This window comes from Eublepharis macularius, chromosome 7 (genome assembly GCF_028583425.1).
Source record: "Eublepharis macularius isolate TG4126 chromosome 7, MPM_Emac_v1.0, whole genome shotgun sequence".
NCBI lineage: Eukaryota > Metazoa > Chordata > Lepidosauria > Squamata > Eublepharidae > Eublepharis > Eublepharis macularius.
The window spans coordinates 102291354-102305994 of record NC_072796.1 but is presented as its reverse complement, the minus strand read 5'-3'; the positions used below and the strand labels follow the sequence as shown (position 1 = coordinate 102305994).

Sequence of the window (14641 nt, the reverse complement as noted above, 5' to 3'; positions counted from 1 at the left end):
CTAATCCCTTTATAAAAATGCCCCCTTGAACAGAATTTTCTGAGATCATGAAGTCTGCTTAAACAATTTGAAAACAGTTGTAGGGGAGAGATGACAGGTAGGAAGGAAAGACAAAAGCTCTTAGGCACCAGCTGATTTCCCTGCAAAACCTTTCCCAGCTGTTCTTCCCATAACCTGGCTTAGTTCTGGAAAAATGCTTACCCAGTGAGGGCAGATGGGTAAAGAATTGCATGTACATGCACATGTGCACACCAGTTTCTCCCTTCAGGTGGCTTCCTGTTCTTCCCTTCAATGGTCAGAAATCCTGAATTTCCATCATAATGTATGATTCCACCCTAAATGCAGGCATTCCTGGGGTCAAGATGAAGATTAGCTTCCTGTCATAATTTATAGAAACCGAATACGCTGTTCGGTAGTTGCTAAATATTTGAAACAAGCAAACATTTTAATATCAAGATGACAACTTTTATTTATAAAAAGAGCTTTCCACCTCCCCCTTCCATAAAAAAGTAACAAGCAGATGTTCTAGAGTGAAATTATAACCCTGTCTGTTATAATCTATAATCCTGAATGGGCGGGAGGGAAGCGTTTAGGGAGAAGACTAAGTGGTACACCGCCATAACTCAGATTTACTTAGGAGTAACCCCCCTTCTGCCGCTGGCCTGGTGAGGTGCCCCCCTGCCACAGCAAGGCACATCGCCGCCGCAGCCCAATGGCAGCAGCCAGGACAGGATGCTGGACAGAGGTGTGAGTGTGGTGTAAATTCCTGTGCCGGAGGGGGCGGGCGGGGGGTGGACCATGAGTTAGTCATCTCCCTAAGCTGCCCCAAGTCTGGGCACGCCCCCTGCAGCAGCGGAAAGTTAGGCCATGAAAAAGGCGGCGTAGCCCATAGGCACCCATTGAATGGGAAAACTCGGCTCCCCCCCCCATGCCCAGCCCTGCCCATGAGGCCTGGTGGAGCATAAGATGGCAACTACCACAGGGACCGATCTGTGTGCACCCTCATGGTGGCCAAGCCCCCATCCGTGCACCTAATCTGCTCACTGGGCATTCTATATAACTTCCGGGCAGGGTGCCCATGAACCCAGGTAAGTTGGAAGGCAGGCGGAGGTTCTGACTAGCAGCCTCCTGCCGTGGGGACTTAGAGCTACAGGAACTTAGAGCACAAAGCAGAAGAGGGTGCTCGTGGTGGGGCAGAAGGGCACTTGGGGGACTTTGGGGAATCAGGGAGTACTTCGCACTCACTCAAGGGAAGAAGTGCCTAATCCAGAAAGTCATACTAACAAACTCCACCCAAGTTTCCTTGCCAGTTATCTGACACCTGAGTCCCAGCTCATGGAGGGTGCTTTGACAGGGAAGAAGGAGCTGGGGGTGGCAGTGCTCTGGTTTGCTCATTTGCACCAGGTGCCCCCTCCCCTCACCTGCCCCCTTCCAAACACCAGCCTCTGCAGGTGAGGCTTGCTGTTGGAGGGGCAGCGGCTGCCCCTGCCAGTCACGAAGGCAGTTGCCCAGGGACCTGCCCTTGACACAGCCATAGGGGGGAGTTCTAGCTTCCCATTTGGGGGCTCTGTTCAGACCCCCTTAGCCGTGCACCTCCCTAGCAGAGGAGAAAGTGCAGCAGCAGGTTGGGGTGCTGCTGCTACCGCTCCCAACCGTGGACACCCTCCCAGAATGTGGCAGACTGGTCTGGGTCCCTTGCCACACATGTATCTGTTTTCCTTTCAGGCAGGTCACGGCCTGTCAGGGAGGCCAAGCAGCATGGCTGTTCCAGCACTCCCATGATCCTCCTTGACTGCCATTCAAGCCCAGCCCAGGGAGTGGTTCTCCAGGCAGCCTGCATCTCAACCTTGCTCCTGTGAGGGCAGAATGAGGAATGGATCCCCTGGCTCTGACAGTTGCATAGGCTGGCTTTGCTCCCATTCTGGACGGTCAACATTGGGAAGACGCGTGTCCAGACACCCTTTTCCCTTTTCACAGTTCAATAAAATTTGTTTTGAACACCAACCCCCACCCCTGTATGTTTGCTTGCCTTTGGATGACAGTAGGCCCCCTCCACTTCCCCAAAGGGCTGCCATTCCACACTTTGAATGGTCTCTGACTCTGGGCTGGGACAGGTGGGGTGGCTCCAACGAGGCTTTAGGTGGCTCCATGCCTTTGCATGGCTCTGCAGGTCAAAAGAGCAGATGACTTGGAGACTCCGGCCCTGGCCAGCTTCCTTCCCCCTTTCCTTTCTTAGGTTCACTGTGTGCAGCAGGGTGGGATTTGGAGTGCACCCTATGTGTGTCTGATGGTGGTGGTGGTGATGTCACGGAGCAATCCTGTTCTCCAGCAGCTCTCCTGTCGTCTAATAAAGCAGTCAGAGGACCTCTGCATATGGGGGGCTGCCTCTCCAGGACCTTGGGGGGCTGATCCTGGGTGTTGGATCCCTCTTCACTCTTTGAAGCCTTTCTGGTCCCACTTTTCAGGGAAGGGGAACCAGTTTCTTGTGAGAGGGGGGAGTTGCAGGCGCACAGAGCTGCAGCCACCAGCCTGGTCCTCATCAGAAATTAGGGTTGGACAGGCAAGAGGGTGGGTGCCCTGTCCGCATCTTCAGTGTTATCTCTCACCCCCACCCCCACAGGGATGCCTCCTTCCTGACCGGGAGGGGGGATGTTGGTGGGAAGTGGAGTTTGCAGCCTCCCCATTGGCTGCGCTGCTGCTCACCCCTCGCACTCCTGTCAGGGGAGTGGTGTGGCCATTGGCTGGTGTGGGCAGGGTTGTCAGGAATGTTGGGTGGGTGCTCTTGACAGCAGCTACGCCTTGCCTTGCCGAGCTCAGATGCCAGCCTGGCTGTCTCGCGAAAGTCCACAGGGAGTGGTGGAGCTGCACTGTTTTTACATCAACAGGCGGGTTCAGATGCCAGGCCAGGCCTTAGGATTGGGCTGCCTGAGACATCATCTTCTGGGAACACAAATAACTATTTCGATGCAAACTGTCGACAACAATTTTTTTAGTTGAAAAAAACCCCCAAGGGAAACAAAATATGTTTGCAATCTTCTGTTGGTGTTCTGTCTGTTTGGTTTCTTTAAAAGAGGATACACTGGTGGGCAGAATGATCTACAGGTCAATTTCAAAGTCTTCCCACCTGATGTAACTTCAGCAGGCAAAACAAGGGTCAATTATACCTTTCAACTAAATTAATAGGAAGCCTGTTCCTTGCCACTGAACTATGGCAACACTTTTGCTTTAAATGCTGGCGTTAAAATGACATAACCTAAATTGTAACCAACCACAGAAGGTAAGACTGCACATCTGGATTGCTTGCACAGTGTGGGAATTGAGGTGGCAGGTTTGATTTATGATTTCTATGTTATTTGGAGCAGGAGTGAATTTCTAGGTGCCTTAACTGTATCTTGAAGGAAGTTTTTAAAATGTATTTTAGAGTGTTAATAGTGCAATCTGAAACATCTCTAGTTCATTTTCAGTTCTTACCAAAACATATAAATGTTTTTAATGATCAAGTATCCTCTGCTTTTCTGTCATCCTTTCAAAATAATTTTCCAGGGCATTGAATTTGCTCATATATACCAACTAGAATAGAAACACACTATGGATTGAATCCAGAGGTGCTCCTGCATGAGTACCTGCAGACTACCTTGAGCACTTAGATCTGCCGACAAACAATTGCTGGTGGTCCCTGGCCCCAGGGAGGCTTGATTGGCCTCAACCAGAGCCAACCTTTTCAGTCCTGGCTTTAACCTGGTGGAACTCTCTCTCCATGGACACTCAGGCCTGCTAAGATCTTCTATCTTTTTGGCGGGCCTGTAAGGGCCAAGCTACAAGTGACAAATGACACTTGAACGGCAAGTGGATTGAGTGGAGGGCAAGTGAACAGGGAGAAATACACTTGCCGTTCAAGTGTCATTCGTCACTTGTAGCTTGGCCCTAAGACAGATATGTTCTGCCAGGCATATGGTTGAGGCTGTTCTGTGCTATCTGGTGAGCTTCCCTACCAGTCTCCTGTTGGGAGGGGGCTGTATTATATTGGCCCCCCATATGAATCAGTCCGACTCAAATGTTGTCCTCTCCTTCCTTTCCCTTTCTTCCCCCCTGTTTACTATAAACAGGAGTGAATGTTAAGGTTGAGGACCTGCCATCTTGGGGACTGTAGATTGTATATTTTATGGGTATTATGATTGTTTGATTTTATTTTGTTTTTAAATTGTATTTATTTTTGATATAACCCACCTTGAGCCCGTTTGCAGGGAGAGCAGGCTAAAAATTGAATATAATCATCATAATTTATGAGCAGATAGGGAGTAGCCCATGATTTCCTTGGATTACCCACTCAAGTGACATGCCACTGCACTGTACCCCACTCTGTTTAGCTCACCCCACAGGAGCAGATTTTCAGGAGGTTCAGAAGCGGCGACTATAGGCAAGGTTGCTAGTACAAGTGGAACTCCACTTGTGGTGTTTTGGTCCAACTCTACATTTTACTTTAATAATAATAATATAATAATAACATTCAATTTATATATTACCCTTCAAGGCAACGTAACGCTCACTCAAAGCGGTTTACAAAGTGTGTTATTATTATCCTCATGACAATCACCCTGTGAGGTGGGTGGGGCTGAGAGAGCTCCAAGAAGCTGTGACTGACCCAAGGTCACCCAGCTGGCTTCAAGCAGAGGAGTGGGGAATCAAACCTGGCTCTCCAGCGTAGAGCCCTGCCACTCTTAACCACTACACCAAAGTAAAGTAAATAGTTAATCAATTATCCTGTAGGCATTCATGGAGAGTTTCTATTGAAAGCAGTCATCGAGCTTAGGGTAAGTACATTGTTAAGTATTAATCCTGAAATGGCTTTAGGAGTCTTTTTTTTTTAATTATCAGGCTGTAGAAAGATACAAGATTCAGTCCCTTGTAACTCCACATGAAAACACCTGATTCTTGAGATGATTACTATTCATCGATGACTTCATGTTGATGTACCCCATGTTTGCCTTCAGGGTGCTTTGTCTAATTAGCTTCACTGATAATTTAAGTGTAGTTAATTTTTTTAAGAACTGAGAACATTACCACGTTGCTGCCACTTTTCAGGTAAGCAGAGCAAATACAACTGCCTCAATGCACATTTTTGAATAAGACTGCTGCCTAAGGTCCACCCTCCTCCTTTAAATGAGGCCAAAAAAAACAGAAGGGAACAGTCACCCAACTTTTTGACTTTTACAGCAGCAAGAGACCACATCGTTGATTGAGGAGGGGCAGTACTTCTGTGTGCTTTTAATCATCTTCCCTGTGGTCACTCAACATGCCTCCTCCCCAGCTGCTTTCCTACTTGCACGAGGAAAGATAAATCACCTTTTTTTGCAACAGAAAAAGCATATTTCAAAGAATGAATTTTGTATTTTTAACACATTTTTCTTGCTTCCACATGGTGATAATGCTTGCAATGCTTTCAAGGCGGCTGCGATTGCAGAGCTATGTGCATTGGCAATGGAGTTTCCACACTTCAGGACTTTGTCTAATATATTGTGATAATGCAGCAAGAAACAGTGTTAGGGAAATGGCATCAACGTGGGCAGGACTTTTGCATGACAGGAACATGTGCAGCACTCCTAGATGGTGTGCACACACCCTTGGACTGTGTAAAGTGGAGTAAAGCAGATGTGGGAAAGCCTAGAAATGGGGACGTATCTAGACTAAATTTTCCAGGGGCAGAAGGGAACTTTCCTGCCTCCCACTACAACTCACTGATCTCCACAAAATGCTGCTCCTGGGGAAACAGGGAATTCTGAGGAATAAGTGAGGGGAGGGATCGTAAGCAGGAAAGGGGAACCAGCAGAAATTGCCAATTTAGTCTGGAGCTAACCCAAAAACAGCTTTTGTGTTTTCTCTTTCAACTTGTCACTATGATTAATACAACTGAAGAACCTCAGAAACATTTTTTTTTATTCATGTGATAGTCACTTAAGAGGAGTTTAGCTCATTTGAGTGATTATTTATTTATTTTGTTCTATTTATATCCCACACTTCCTGCAAGTGAAGAAGGCTTATATTTATTATCAGTGTCAGTTGTTACATGCTAGTTGTCACTTCTGCCATACAAACATCACCTCTGTTCCAGATGGGCATGAGCCTGTTTGTTGCTGAGCCACTTGTGTCTTGCCTCCCCACCATGCTCCGAGAATGAACGAAAACATCCTGATTTTGGAAGCCTAGAATCAAGCTCTAATTTGTTGTGATCTCTGAATGACCTGGACAGATTCAAGTTTGTTTTTTCACTTGCAGATACATGTTCTACCATAAGTAGCTTCTGGTACTGTTGCCTGAATAGAAACTAGCATCTGGTTTGTAAGAGAAGGTAGCATCACCCAGCCCAGCCACTTTAAATTGGGCAGCAATAGCTAACAAATTTAAAAAACAAAAGCGCTACAATGTCTGTAGAACTTGAAGGTATAGGAACCGTCTGCTTGAGTTGTAAGAAATTGAAATAGCAACAGTGCTACTATTTTTCAGATCTGTTTTGTCTTTTGTTGCTAGTAATGTGTATTTTCCCCATTCTTTGTCCTTTGTTTCAGAAAATCATCAGAAGAACTGGATATGGATAAAGTGACAGCGGCGATGGTATTAACAAGTTTATCTACCAGTCCTTTGGTTCGCAGCCCTCCTGTCCGACCCAATGGTAAGCATGCATTTGTAACCACTTGGGAGAGCTTGTGAGAAATCTCAAAGACTTGTTCGGATTTATGCAGCACATACTGACCATTCCTGCCTAAAGCAAGATCCTTTACTGGACCAGGATCAAGCTAGAAAAGAAATCATGCTAACAGTTGTTACTGTGATACACACTCTAGTTGCACACAGAAACCAGAATGCCCTCTTAGGCTACTTTTCAGTTCCTAATAAAAATCAGGCATGGATGTTTAATGTTTGCTGCATACATTGTAACAAGTCTTTTTAGTTCCTAAAAAAAAGTCAGGGGAAAGAAGCAGATCATTCCATGGCCGGATGATTTAAGACTGTGATGATAAGCTTATTTAAATAAGGCAGAGACTTGTAAAGGTGATGATAGGAAAACAATCACTCTTGTCTGTTTTTACTTTGCACCCAACCTCATTCTATCAGCCCTCTTCTTCTTTCAAAATTTTGTTCCTGGTTGAATCTTTTTTAAGGAAAAGGAAGCTGCAGATTTAGAGAATACAGAAATGCCCTACGTATGACAAAATTATATTTTAATAAAGGGTGGTTTTTTGTTTCCCTGTGAACAAACAACATTTTAAAACTCTGCTCAGCTTAGAAGTTGATGTCCTGTCTACTGCATCTATTTGGTATGAGACCCCCAGTAGGGGCAGGGGATCCCCGCCCCCACTCCCCACACCCCACCCTCACTTACCTGAACAGCAGGGGGTGCACATCTTCCTTGCATGCTCCCCCATGGTGTGGCGCACTCCTGTGTGCTGCATCTGCCGGGATCGGGCCCGTTTTGGCCCGGATTGGGGCCGCCGCAGTGCTCAAAATGGGCCCAATCCATGGCCAACCAGGCCCATTTTCAGCAGCTGTGGAGCGCAGGGGCGCTCCTGCGCTCTACAGCGCCCCAAATGGGGCCTGTTTCGGTGCCGTTCCACAGCGCCTCAAAACCGGGCCCGATCCATGGCAGAACGGCCCGTTTCAGGTGCGTTCTACAGCACGTGGCCGCACAATGATGTCACCCCCAAAGTGATGTCATTGCCCCTGTAGGGGCGCGTGCGCGCTTTCTGCGCGCGCACACACCCCTCTCCCCAAGGATAAGTGCCAGGCCCCTGTCCCCCACTGGGAGATTGAGGAGGCCTGGCAACCCTACTAAGGTATATGAATAGTTTTTCAAAATTAATTGAAGAGCTGTATACAAAATAGAAGAACTACAGAACTGCTTCTAATATCTTAGTTTTGAAAATGAACCAAACATTTTACAAACTGATCTCTTCCAGCTAAACCAATGTCTATCCAGCCGGGAAACTAAATACTGCAGTTCATAAACATAAATAGACTTAGAAGGGTTAACTCTGCGTAGGGTTGTATTTTGCCTTTAGCTGTACTTTTCATGGTTTTAACATGTCTTTTATCTTCTCTAAGAAGTTACTGTGAACTTCTCCTTCATGTGTAGGATCACTTTACATATGATAACTTCTTACTCAGATACTGCTTAGGAAAAACGATTCTTTGTCATGATGTGCAGTAAATACACGTGCTTGTGTGGTATACGCATTGTGCATGCTAATTAGGAAGCTAAGGCCAATTGCAGCTTCCCACCACATACATGCATAACAAAACTAACACATGAACTTTTTGCATCAGTTTGGGAAATTCTTGCATTTCGCCCTTATTCATGAGTAATCTTACTGACTTAGGACTTTTCACATATACGTGATTTCAGCTTTATGGCTCAAATTTTCTTGCTAAAATAAATACGTTTACTGAGATCTGTTGGTTTTATCTGGTACTATGCAGTCTGTACATATTTGTATTTTTTTTTTTAAAAAAACCTCTTACTGATCTCTAGAATCCTTAAATGGCTCTTGGAAAGAAGGAGGATTTGTGCCTTCAAGTACCAGCAGCAGTGGCTACTGGAGTTGGAGTGCTCCCAGTGACCAGTCCAATCCATCAACCCCATCTCCACCACTCTCTGCTGACAGCTTCAAACCCTTTCGATTGCCCTCTCAAACTGATGATGGCATTGATGAGGCTGAAACCAGCAGCCTCCTCTTTGATGAGCCCATTCCGAGAAAAAGGAAGGTGAGCATGCATCGCGTTTTATAAGCAACAACATTTGGGGGTCTCTTTAAGACTGATTCAGAAAAACCAAATTGATTTGATTTCTGTGTTCCTGAATATTGGGCATGGTCTTAGTGCCTGAAAGTCCGTTGCCTTGTAGTGACACAATTTACAATGTGGAGCCATTCCCTTATATTACAAGTTAACAGTGCAATCCTAAGCAGAGTTACTCCAGTCTAAGCCCATTATAATCAGTGAGCTTAGACTGGAGTAACTGTGCTGAGGATTGGACTATAACTAACTGATAATATGAGGGCTTGCTCTAAGATCACATGACTTTAATTTGTTTTAGAACAAGGCTCAGAGGCTTGTATACAAGATGTTTTAGTTGCTGTTCAGTTTTGTTTTAATCAATTTCTCATTCTGTCTTTATCACTGGACCCAGAAATATTATAGCTTCACTGTTGTACCCAGAAGCCATGTCTGGGTATCCTTTGATTTAATTACTTGCTTCCAAACTAGCTGAATATACCCAGTCATACTGCTCTTGCTCAAAAACAAGCCTGTTACCTTATAGTTCTCAGATAACCAAGTGGCAGCATCATGAAATCTTAACTGAGGCATACTAAATAGCTTGCCAGAGCAAAGAAAACTTCTGTCAAGATAATAGAGAGTCATAGTATCTTAAGACAAACAAATTTTCACAAGCTTTGCAAACCAGAACCTACTTTGCCAGTTGCAAGTGGGCTCTGGTTTGTAAAAGTTTATGCCACATTAAGTTTGTTCATCTTCAAGAAGCCACAAGAGTCTTTGTGATTTTGGCTGCAGACTAACATGGCTGTCTGTGGGATTTGTTCAGAAGTCTTTCTTGTTTTATTCTGAAAGTAACACAGCTGTAATATCACATGTACTTCTTAACTCTGATGCTCTTATTGCTAGATGACACCCACTGTATTAAGAAAATTTGTGATGGGGGAGGCAACAAGTCTGGCAAAATACTTTTCCAGCCCTTGAACAAAAAGAGTGGCTGCTAACTAAAAATACGGAACACTTTTTAGATGCCTGTCATTTTAGAAGGCGAATGATGAATAATGCTGTATATCCTGTACACATTTGCATGCATTTCTTTGGATTTTTATCTTGCTTGATACCAAGGACCTCAAGATTCTCTTTCTCCCAAGAACTTAAATTATTTGTGTACTAGACTAAATTATTAATTTAGTAGTTTTGAAACTGCTGTTCCTATATGGCTATTTTGAGCCTACTTATATAATTTATCTAATATACCTGGATTTTATGTTTTGTTTCATAGCTTTCAGGCTTTTCTTTTTAAATAAATATTCGCATACCATTGTTTTATGGGAATCAGAATAAAATTAGTAGAATGGCTACATTCCACCAACACCCTCCATACATTTATGAAGTTTGTACACATGCAATCTGTATATGTGTGAGGGGTCATTGTAAATGCGTATGTGGAATGTTTCCCTTTAGATAAAAACATGGACAATGCCTAATGCTTTAGACTTTCTCACTCGTGTAGAAATGTAGTTCTCACAAAAAACTAGAGAAATCAAGTACTGCTTGTCACGACAATGCACATTCAGTTCAATCGTTTTATTTTTCCACTATTTTAGCAGAATTACAAATAACAGATTGAATTCGGAAGCGAAGGGTTTCCGTAAATGGAATGGGACTTCCTTGCATCTCTCCCTCTTGCAGCCGTAAATAATCCCTAAAGTGTTTCTCCATGGGAACAAAGGGACCCTTCAGAAACAGGAGTGAGGAGTCTGAAGTCTGCAGCCATAGGTGGAATTGGAGATCACCGATACCATCCTTCCATTATTAGAAATGTTCCGCAGGAACCAAGCCCTTTATGTCAATATAACTTATAAATAACCCTGAATTTCAAATTTTTGGACTTATTGTAGCATCATTATAAGCTGAGTACAACTGTAGAAGTGAAACGTGTGAACAAATTACTGTTTATGCTTTTTTGTTGAATTACTCAGAACTCCATGAAGGTGATGTTCAAATGCCTCTGGAAAAATTGTGGAAAGGTACTAAGCACAGCTGTTGGTATTCAGAAACACATCCGGACCATTCACCTTGGGTAAGAGGACTGTTGCTCTTTTTAACTACGTATAAGGAGAATTCATTCCAGATTTTCAACCATTATTTACTCAGAAATAAATCACAGTGATTTCATTGGGATTTACATATAAATATGCTTGTTTAGGATTAGACTGACGGTGTAGTATCTCAGTTCCAAATTTTTCCGGTTTTATTTGGAAGACTTGATAAAAATTTTGTTAAAATCTATAAATAGTTGCCATATTACATTGAAGTATATTTTTCAGTTTGGAAATCATTCCACTGACAAGGGGTTCTTGTGACTCAAGGACTAACGTATCATGTGAGGATGTGAGGTGGTAACCCATTCCTAGATGTATCACCATCACTAATGCCTGTGACACAGTAGATCATAAAAATTGCCACAACTAAATCTGTTGAATTACCATGCCACAGGATACATTTCTCTGATGAACACGGATATAATAGCAACTTCTGCATCTACAAAAATCTGCCTCTGTGTAACAAGTCATAGCTAGAACATTGACCTAGGATCTGAGAGACCCAGGTAATGTTATGGAAGCTCACTGTGTGATCTTGGGCCAATCATTCTCCGCCTAAACTACTTCACAAGGTGGTGGTGGTGAGGATAAAATGGAGGAGGGGAGAAAAATACTGTAAGCTGCTTTGGGTCCCCATGTGGGATTAAAGCAGGTTATAAATCTCTAAATAGATAAAATAATAAATGGGGGCAAGACCTTAGTCTAGACCACCGACCTGTATTCAAACTAATAACTGAAAAAGTTCTACCTTCTAACAAATTTAGTCTTGTACAAGTAACTTCTTGGTTTTCACTTGATTTAGGCGAGTAGGAGAATCTGACTACAGTGATGGAGAGGAAGATTTTTACTACACAGAAATACGACTAAACACTGACTCAGTGGCTGATGGATTAAGTAGTCTGTCTCCCGTATCCCCATCTCTAGCATCTCCTCCTTCTTTTCCAACTCAAGATGTGAGCAAAAGTGAATTGTCATGTGCCAAAACGGACACTAAAGGGATGACACCTCTGAGTCGTTCAGCTCCCACAAATCTCTACCTCGTTCACACAGACCATGCTTATCAGGTAAAGTGGGAGAAAGAGACTTTTGACCCACAAGAGGCAAATATAATTACATACTGGAATGAACACCGTTCGTTAAGTATTTTACTTCAACACAAAGCTCTGAAAGGTTTTTTAGAGTGGATTAAATCATTATTGAGATCAAGCTTGTTGGGGATATGGGAGAGTAAATGATAATGGCTTGGATCCTGAGCCTTGTTGCTGCTGGTGCCCTCTTCATCTATTGCAGAGGCAACCTGCCACTGTAGACTGCATTCCTCTGGCACTAAGCACTTTTCAGCTCTTTGAAAAACATTGGCTTTGCATGAGCAGAAAGCACCTAGCACATGAGGAACATACTTTGCAGCAGAGGGACAACCTCCACAATGAAAAAGACTGTCATGCAAGTGGAAACAACGCTTAGGATCCAAGTTGTTGTATCCCCTGACAGGACTTTAAAGAAAGAAAATTTTAAAAATAAATAGAAAAATTGGATTACAAGACATAATGTCAGGTTCAGGGAAGTCAGGATTATCCTCTCCTTTTCTAGCTACCATTCACTTCTCCTTGACCCATCATTCCTCGTTCTTATTTCATGTCCCTTAACTGGCATTTGACTATGTCTTGTTAGTGCAGAAAAGTATCTGTGTAGCTTTCAACCACTCATAACGCTGTGTTGATTTTCGCTCAAAGTCTATTCCCCAATAGGATTTGCACCTCGTAAATAAAATACAGGCTTTCAGTTATGGGTGACCATGACTTGCTTCAATATGTTAGTTTTATTTTACTAGCTAACATTTTCTGTTCAATTGTTCAATTCTGTGCTTGGGAGACTTCAGGTTTGCCATATTCTACACAATATAAACACGTCTGATGTTATATACCTGTGGATTTCAGGTGGATTGCTTAGGACTTTTCATGGGCATTCACAGTGCAGGCAGGATTTTTCATCATTGGTTTAGGAAAAAGTCTGCCCTGCTAAAACAGGAGAATCTTGGCCTCTCTGCCAGCATAGCTAATTGCTCTGTTATGTTGGAGGAGACAGCAAACGTTCCATTTTGTGGTGGAGTTGCTTAATGACAAATCTGCAGCTGCATTCTGACAGAAGTCTGTTTGTTACGGGACAGGAACCTAGTTTCCTTTTCTGTGGAGTAGCTACTAGTTTCAGAAGTCTTCAGCCTAATTTTGAATGTGGGCAGTTGGACAAATTGAAGCACATTTCTTTCCACATACTGAGTTCTAAACTACCATTAATCCTGTTTTAGAACCTACATTTATGGGAAAGCAATGAACTCCAATTTGGAATCTGCACAAAGTACAGTTAGACTTAAAACTTTGAAATCAGGAAGCTACTTTGCGCATATAGAGTAAGGAGAGGGGGAGCACCTGAGCACAAAAAGAAGCAAGGCTCGTGCCCATCCTGAACAAATGTCTGTTCATTTGTTTGACTGACATCACAACAGAGCCTACAAACAAGACTTCAGCCTCTTGAGGCCACATAATCATTCACATTAGCATAGCTTGCGAGAGTGCTAGAAGCTATGGCAAGAGATCCTTGACTGGATCCTATTGGCCTCTTTTGTTGCAGAAACTTTATTGAAAGGCTTGAAGAATATAGTTGACCTCTTTTCATAAAATATCCTTATACTCCTCTTTCTCTCAAAAAAGAGAGGGGTGGGAATCACCCAGTATAGTATTCCCATGTTAGCCTTGCACAAATAAGATAGGTATCTTCTAGCCTGGAATGCTAGACTATCAGGATGATTAGAGAACAAGTGTGGTGATAATATTTATTTAAATTAAGCTCCAGCTTTTCACTAATTACAACTATACTCTGAAAGAGCTCTGTACTCTTTCCTTGCTTCTGCCACCAGTTTTTGCCTTGCAGTTTCTGGATAACTCCTAAGGTTGTTAACACAGCTTGAGATCTGAAACTTCTTTTACATGTTTCAGTGTGATTATAACAACAGATAATGCCATGTGCTCACTCCTGCTCAGTGTGCTTTTCATGTGCCATAATCGTTTCTGGCAGAAACTTAACAGATACTATTTTTTCAAGTCTTAATTGTATTACTCCTAAGTGCTGCTTGTTGAGCAATTAAATATATTTTATTGGATCTTCAAGTCTTAGCGAATCCTTTATTTTTATAAATTATAGAGTCTGAAACTCTTTCTCTGCTTTCACTTGGCATCGTTAAGTTTCTTCCTTGCATCTCTTTGTGAAAACTAGACCTCTAGTTCAAAAGAGTGTCTTTCAGAAGTTGTGGCTGTTATATCATTCTTGAGTATAAATTATTTTATACATAAATCTATAGAAGAGAGTTGTTCATTAATTTATTTGATGTTTTTTAAAACAGGCGACGCCTCCAGTGAACATTCCAGGGTCAACCAAGTTCATGCCCAATGGAAATAGCTTTAGTATCTCTTGGCAGTCACCCCCGGTTACTTTTACTGGCGTTCCAGTAAGTAGAAGACCTGAACATAAGCAATGGGAAGTTTTCTTTATAGTGCGGTCTATGCCTGGCATCATTTGCTGTAATTCTTTGCCCAGGTGAACCCTTGCAACAAGGACCACTCTTCTACCTCTTCCTCTCTGTTATTCCATGTGGCTTTAGTTAAGCAATACTGGCATTAAAGAAAAAGAGGCTAGTAGGAATATTACACAATGGATTACAACACAGTTGGGTAGGTTTTGACTGACATAGTAAACAAACTGATAGTTGAACAAAA

General features: G+C 43.1%; 1 protein-coding gene across 1 annotated transcript in view; it reads left to right on the top strand.

Moving 5' to 3' along the window:
- Positions 1-14641, top strand: part of ZNF704 (zinc finger protein 704) — a 61458-nt gene that overhangs the window by 34828 nt on the left and 11989 nt on the right. The window contains exons 3-7 of the mRNA XM_054985645.1: positions 6564-6667; positions 8525-8757; positions 10749-10849; positions 11674-11935; positions 14269-14373. Of these exons, the coding sequence (XP_054841620.1) occupies positions 6564-6667; positions 8525-8757; positions 10749-10849; positions 11674-11935; positions 14269-14373 (805 nt within the window). The remainder of the gene's footprint in view (positions 1-6563; positions 6668-8524; positions 8758-10748; positions 10850-11673; positions 11936-14268; positions 14374-14641) is intronic.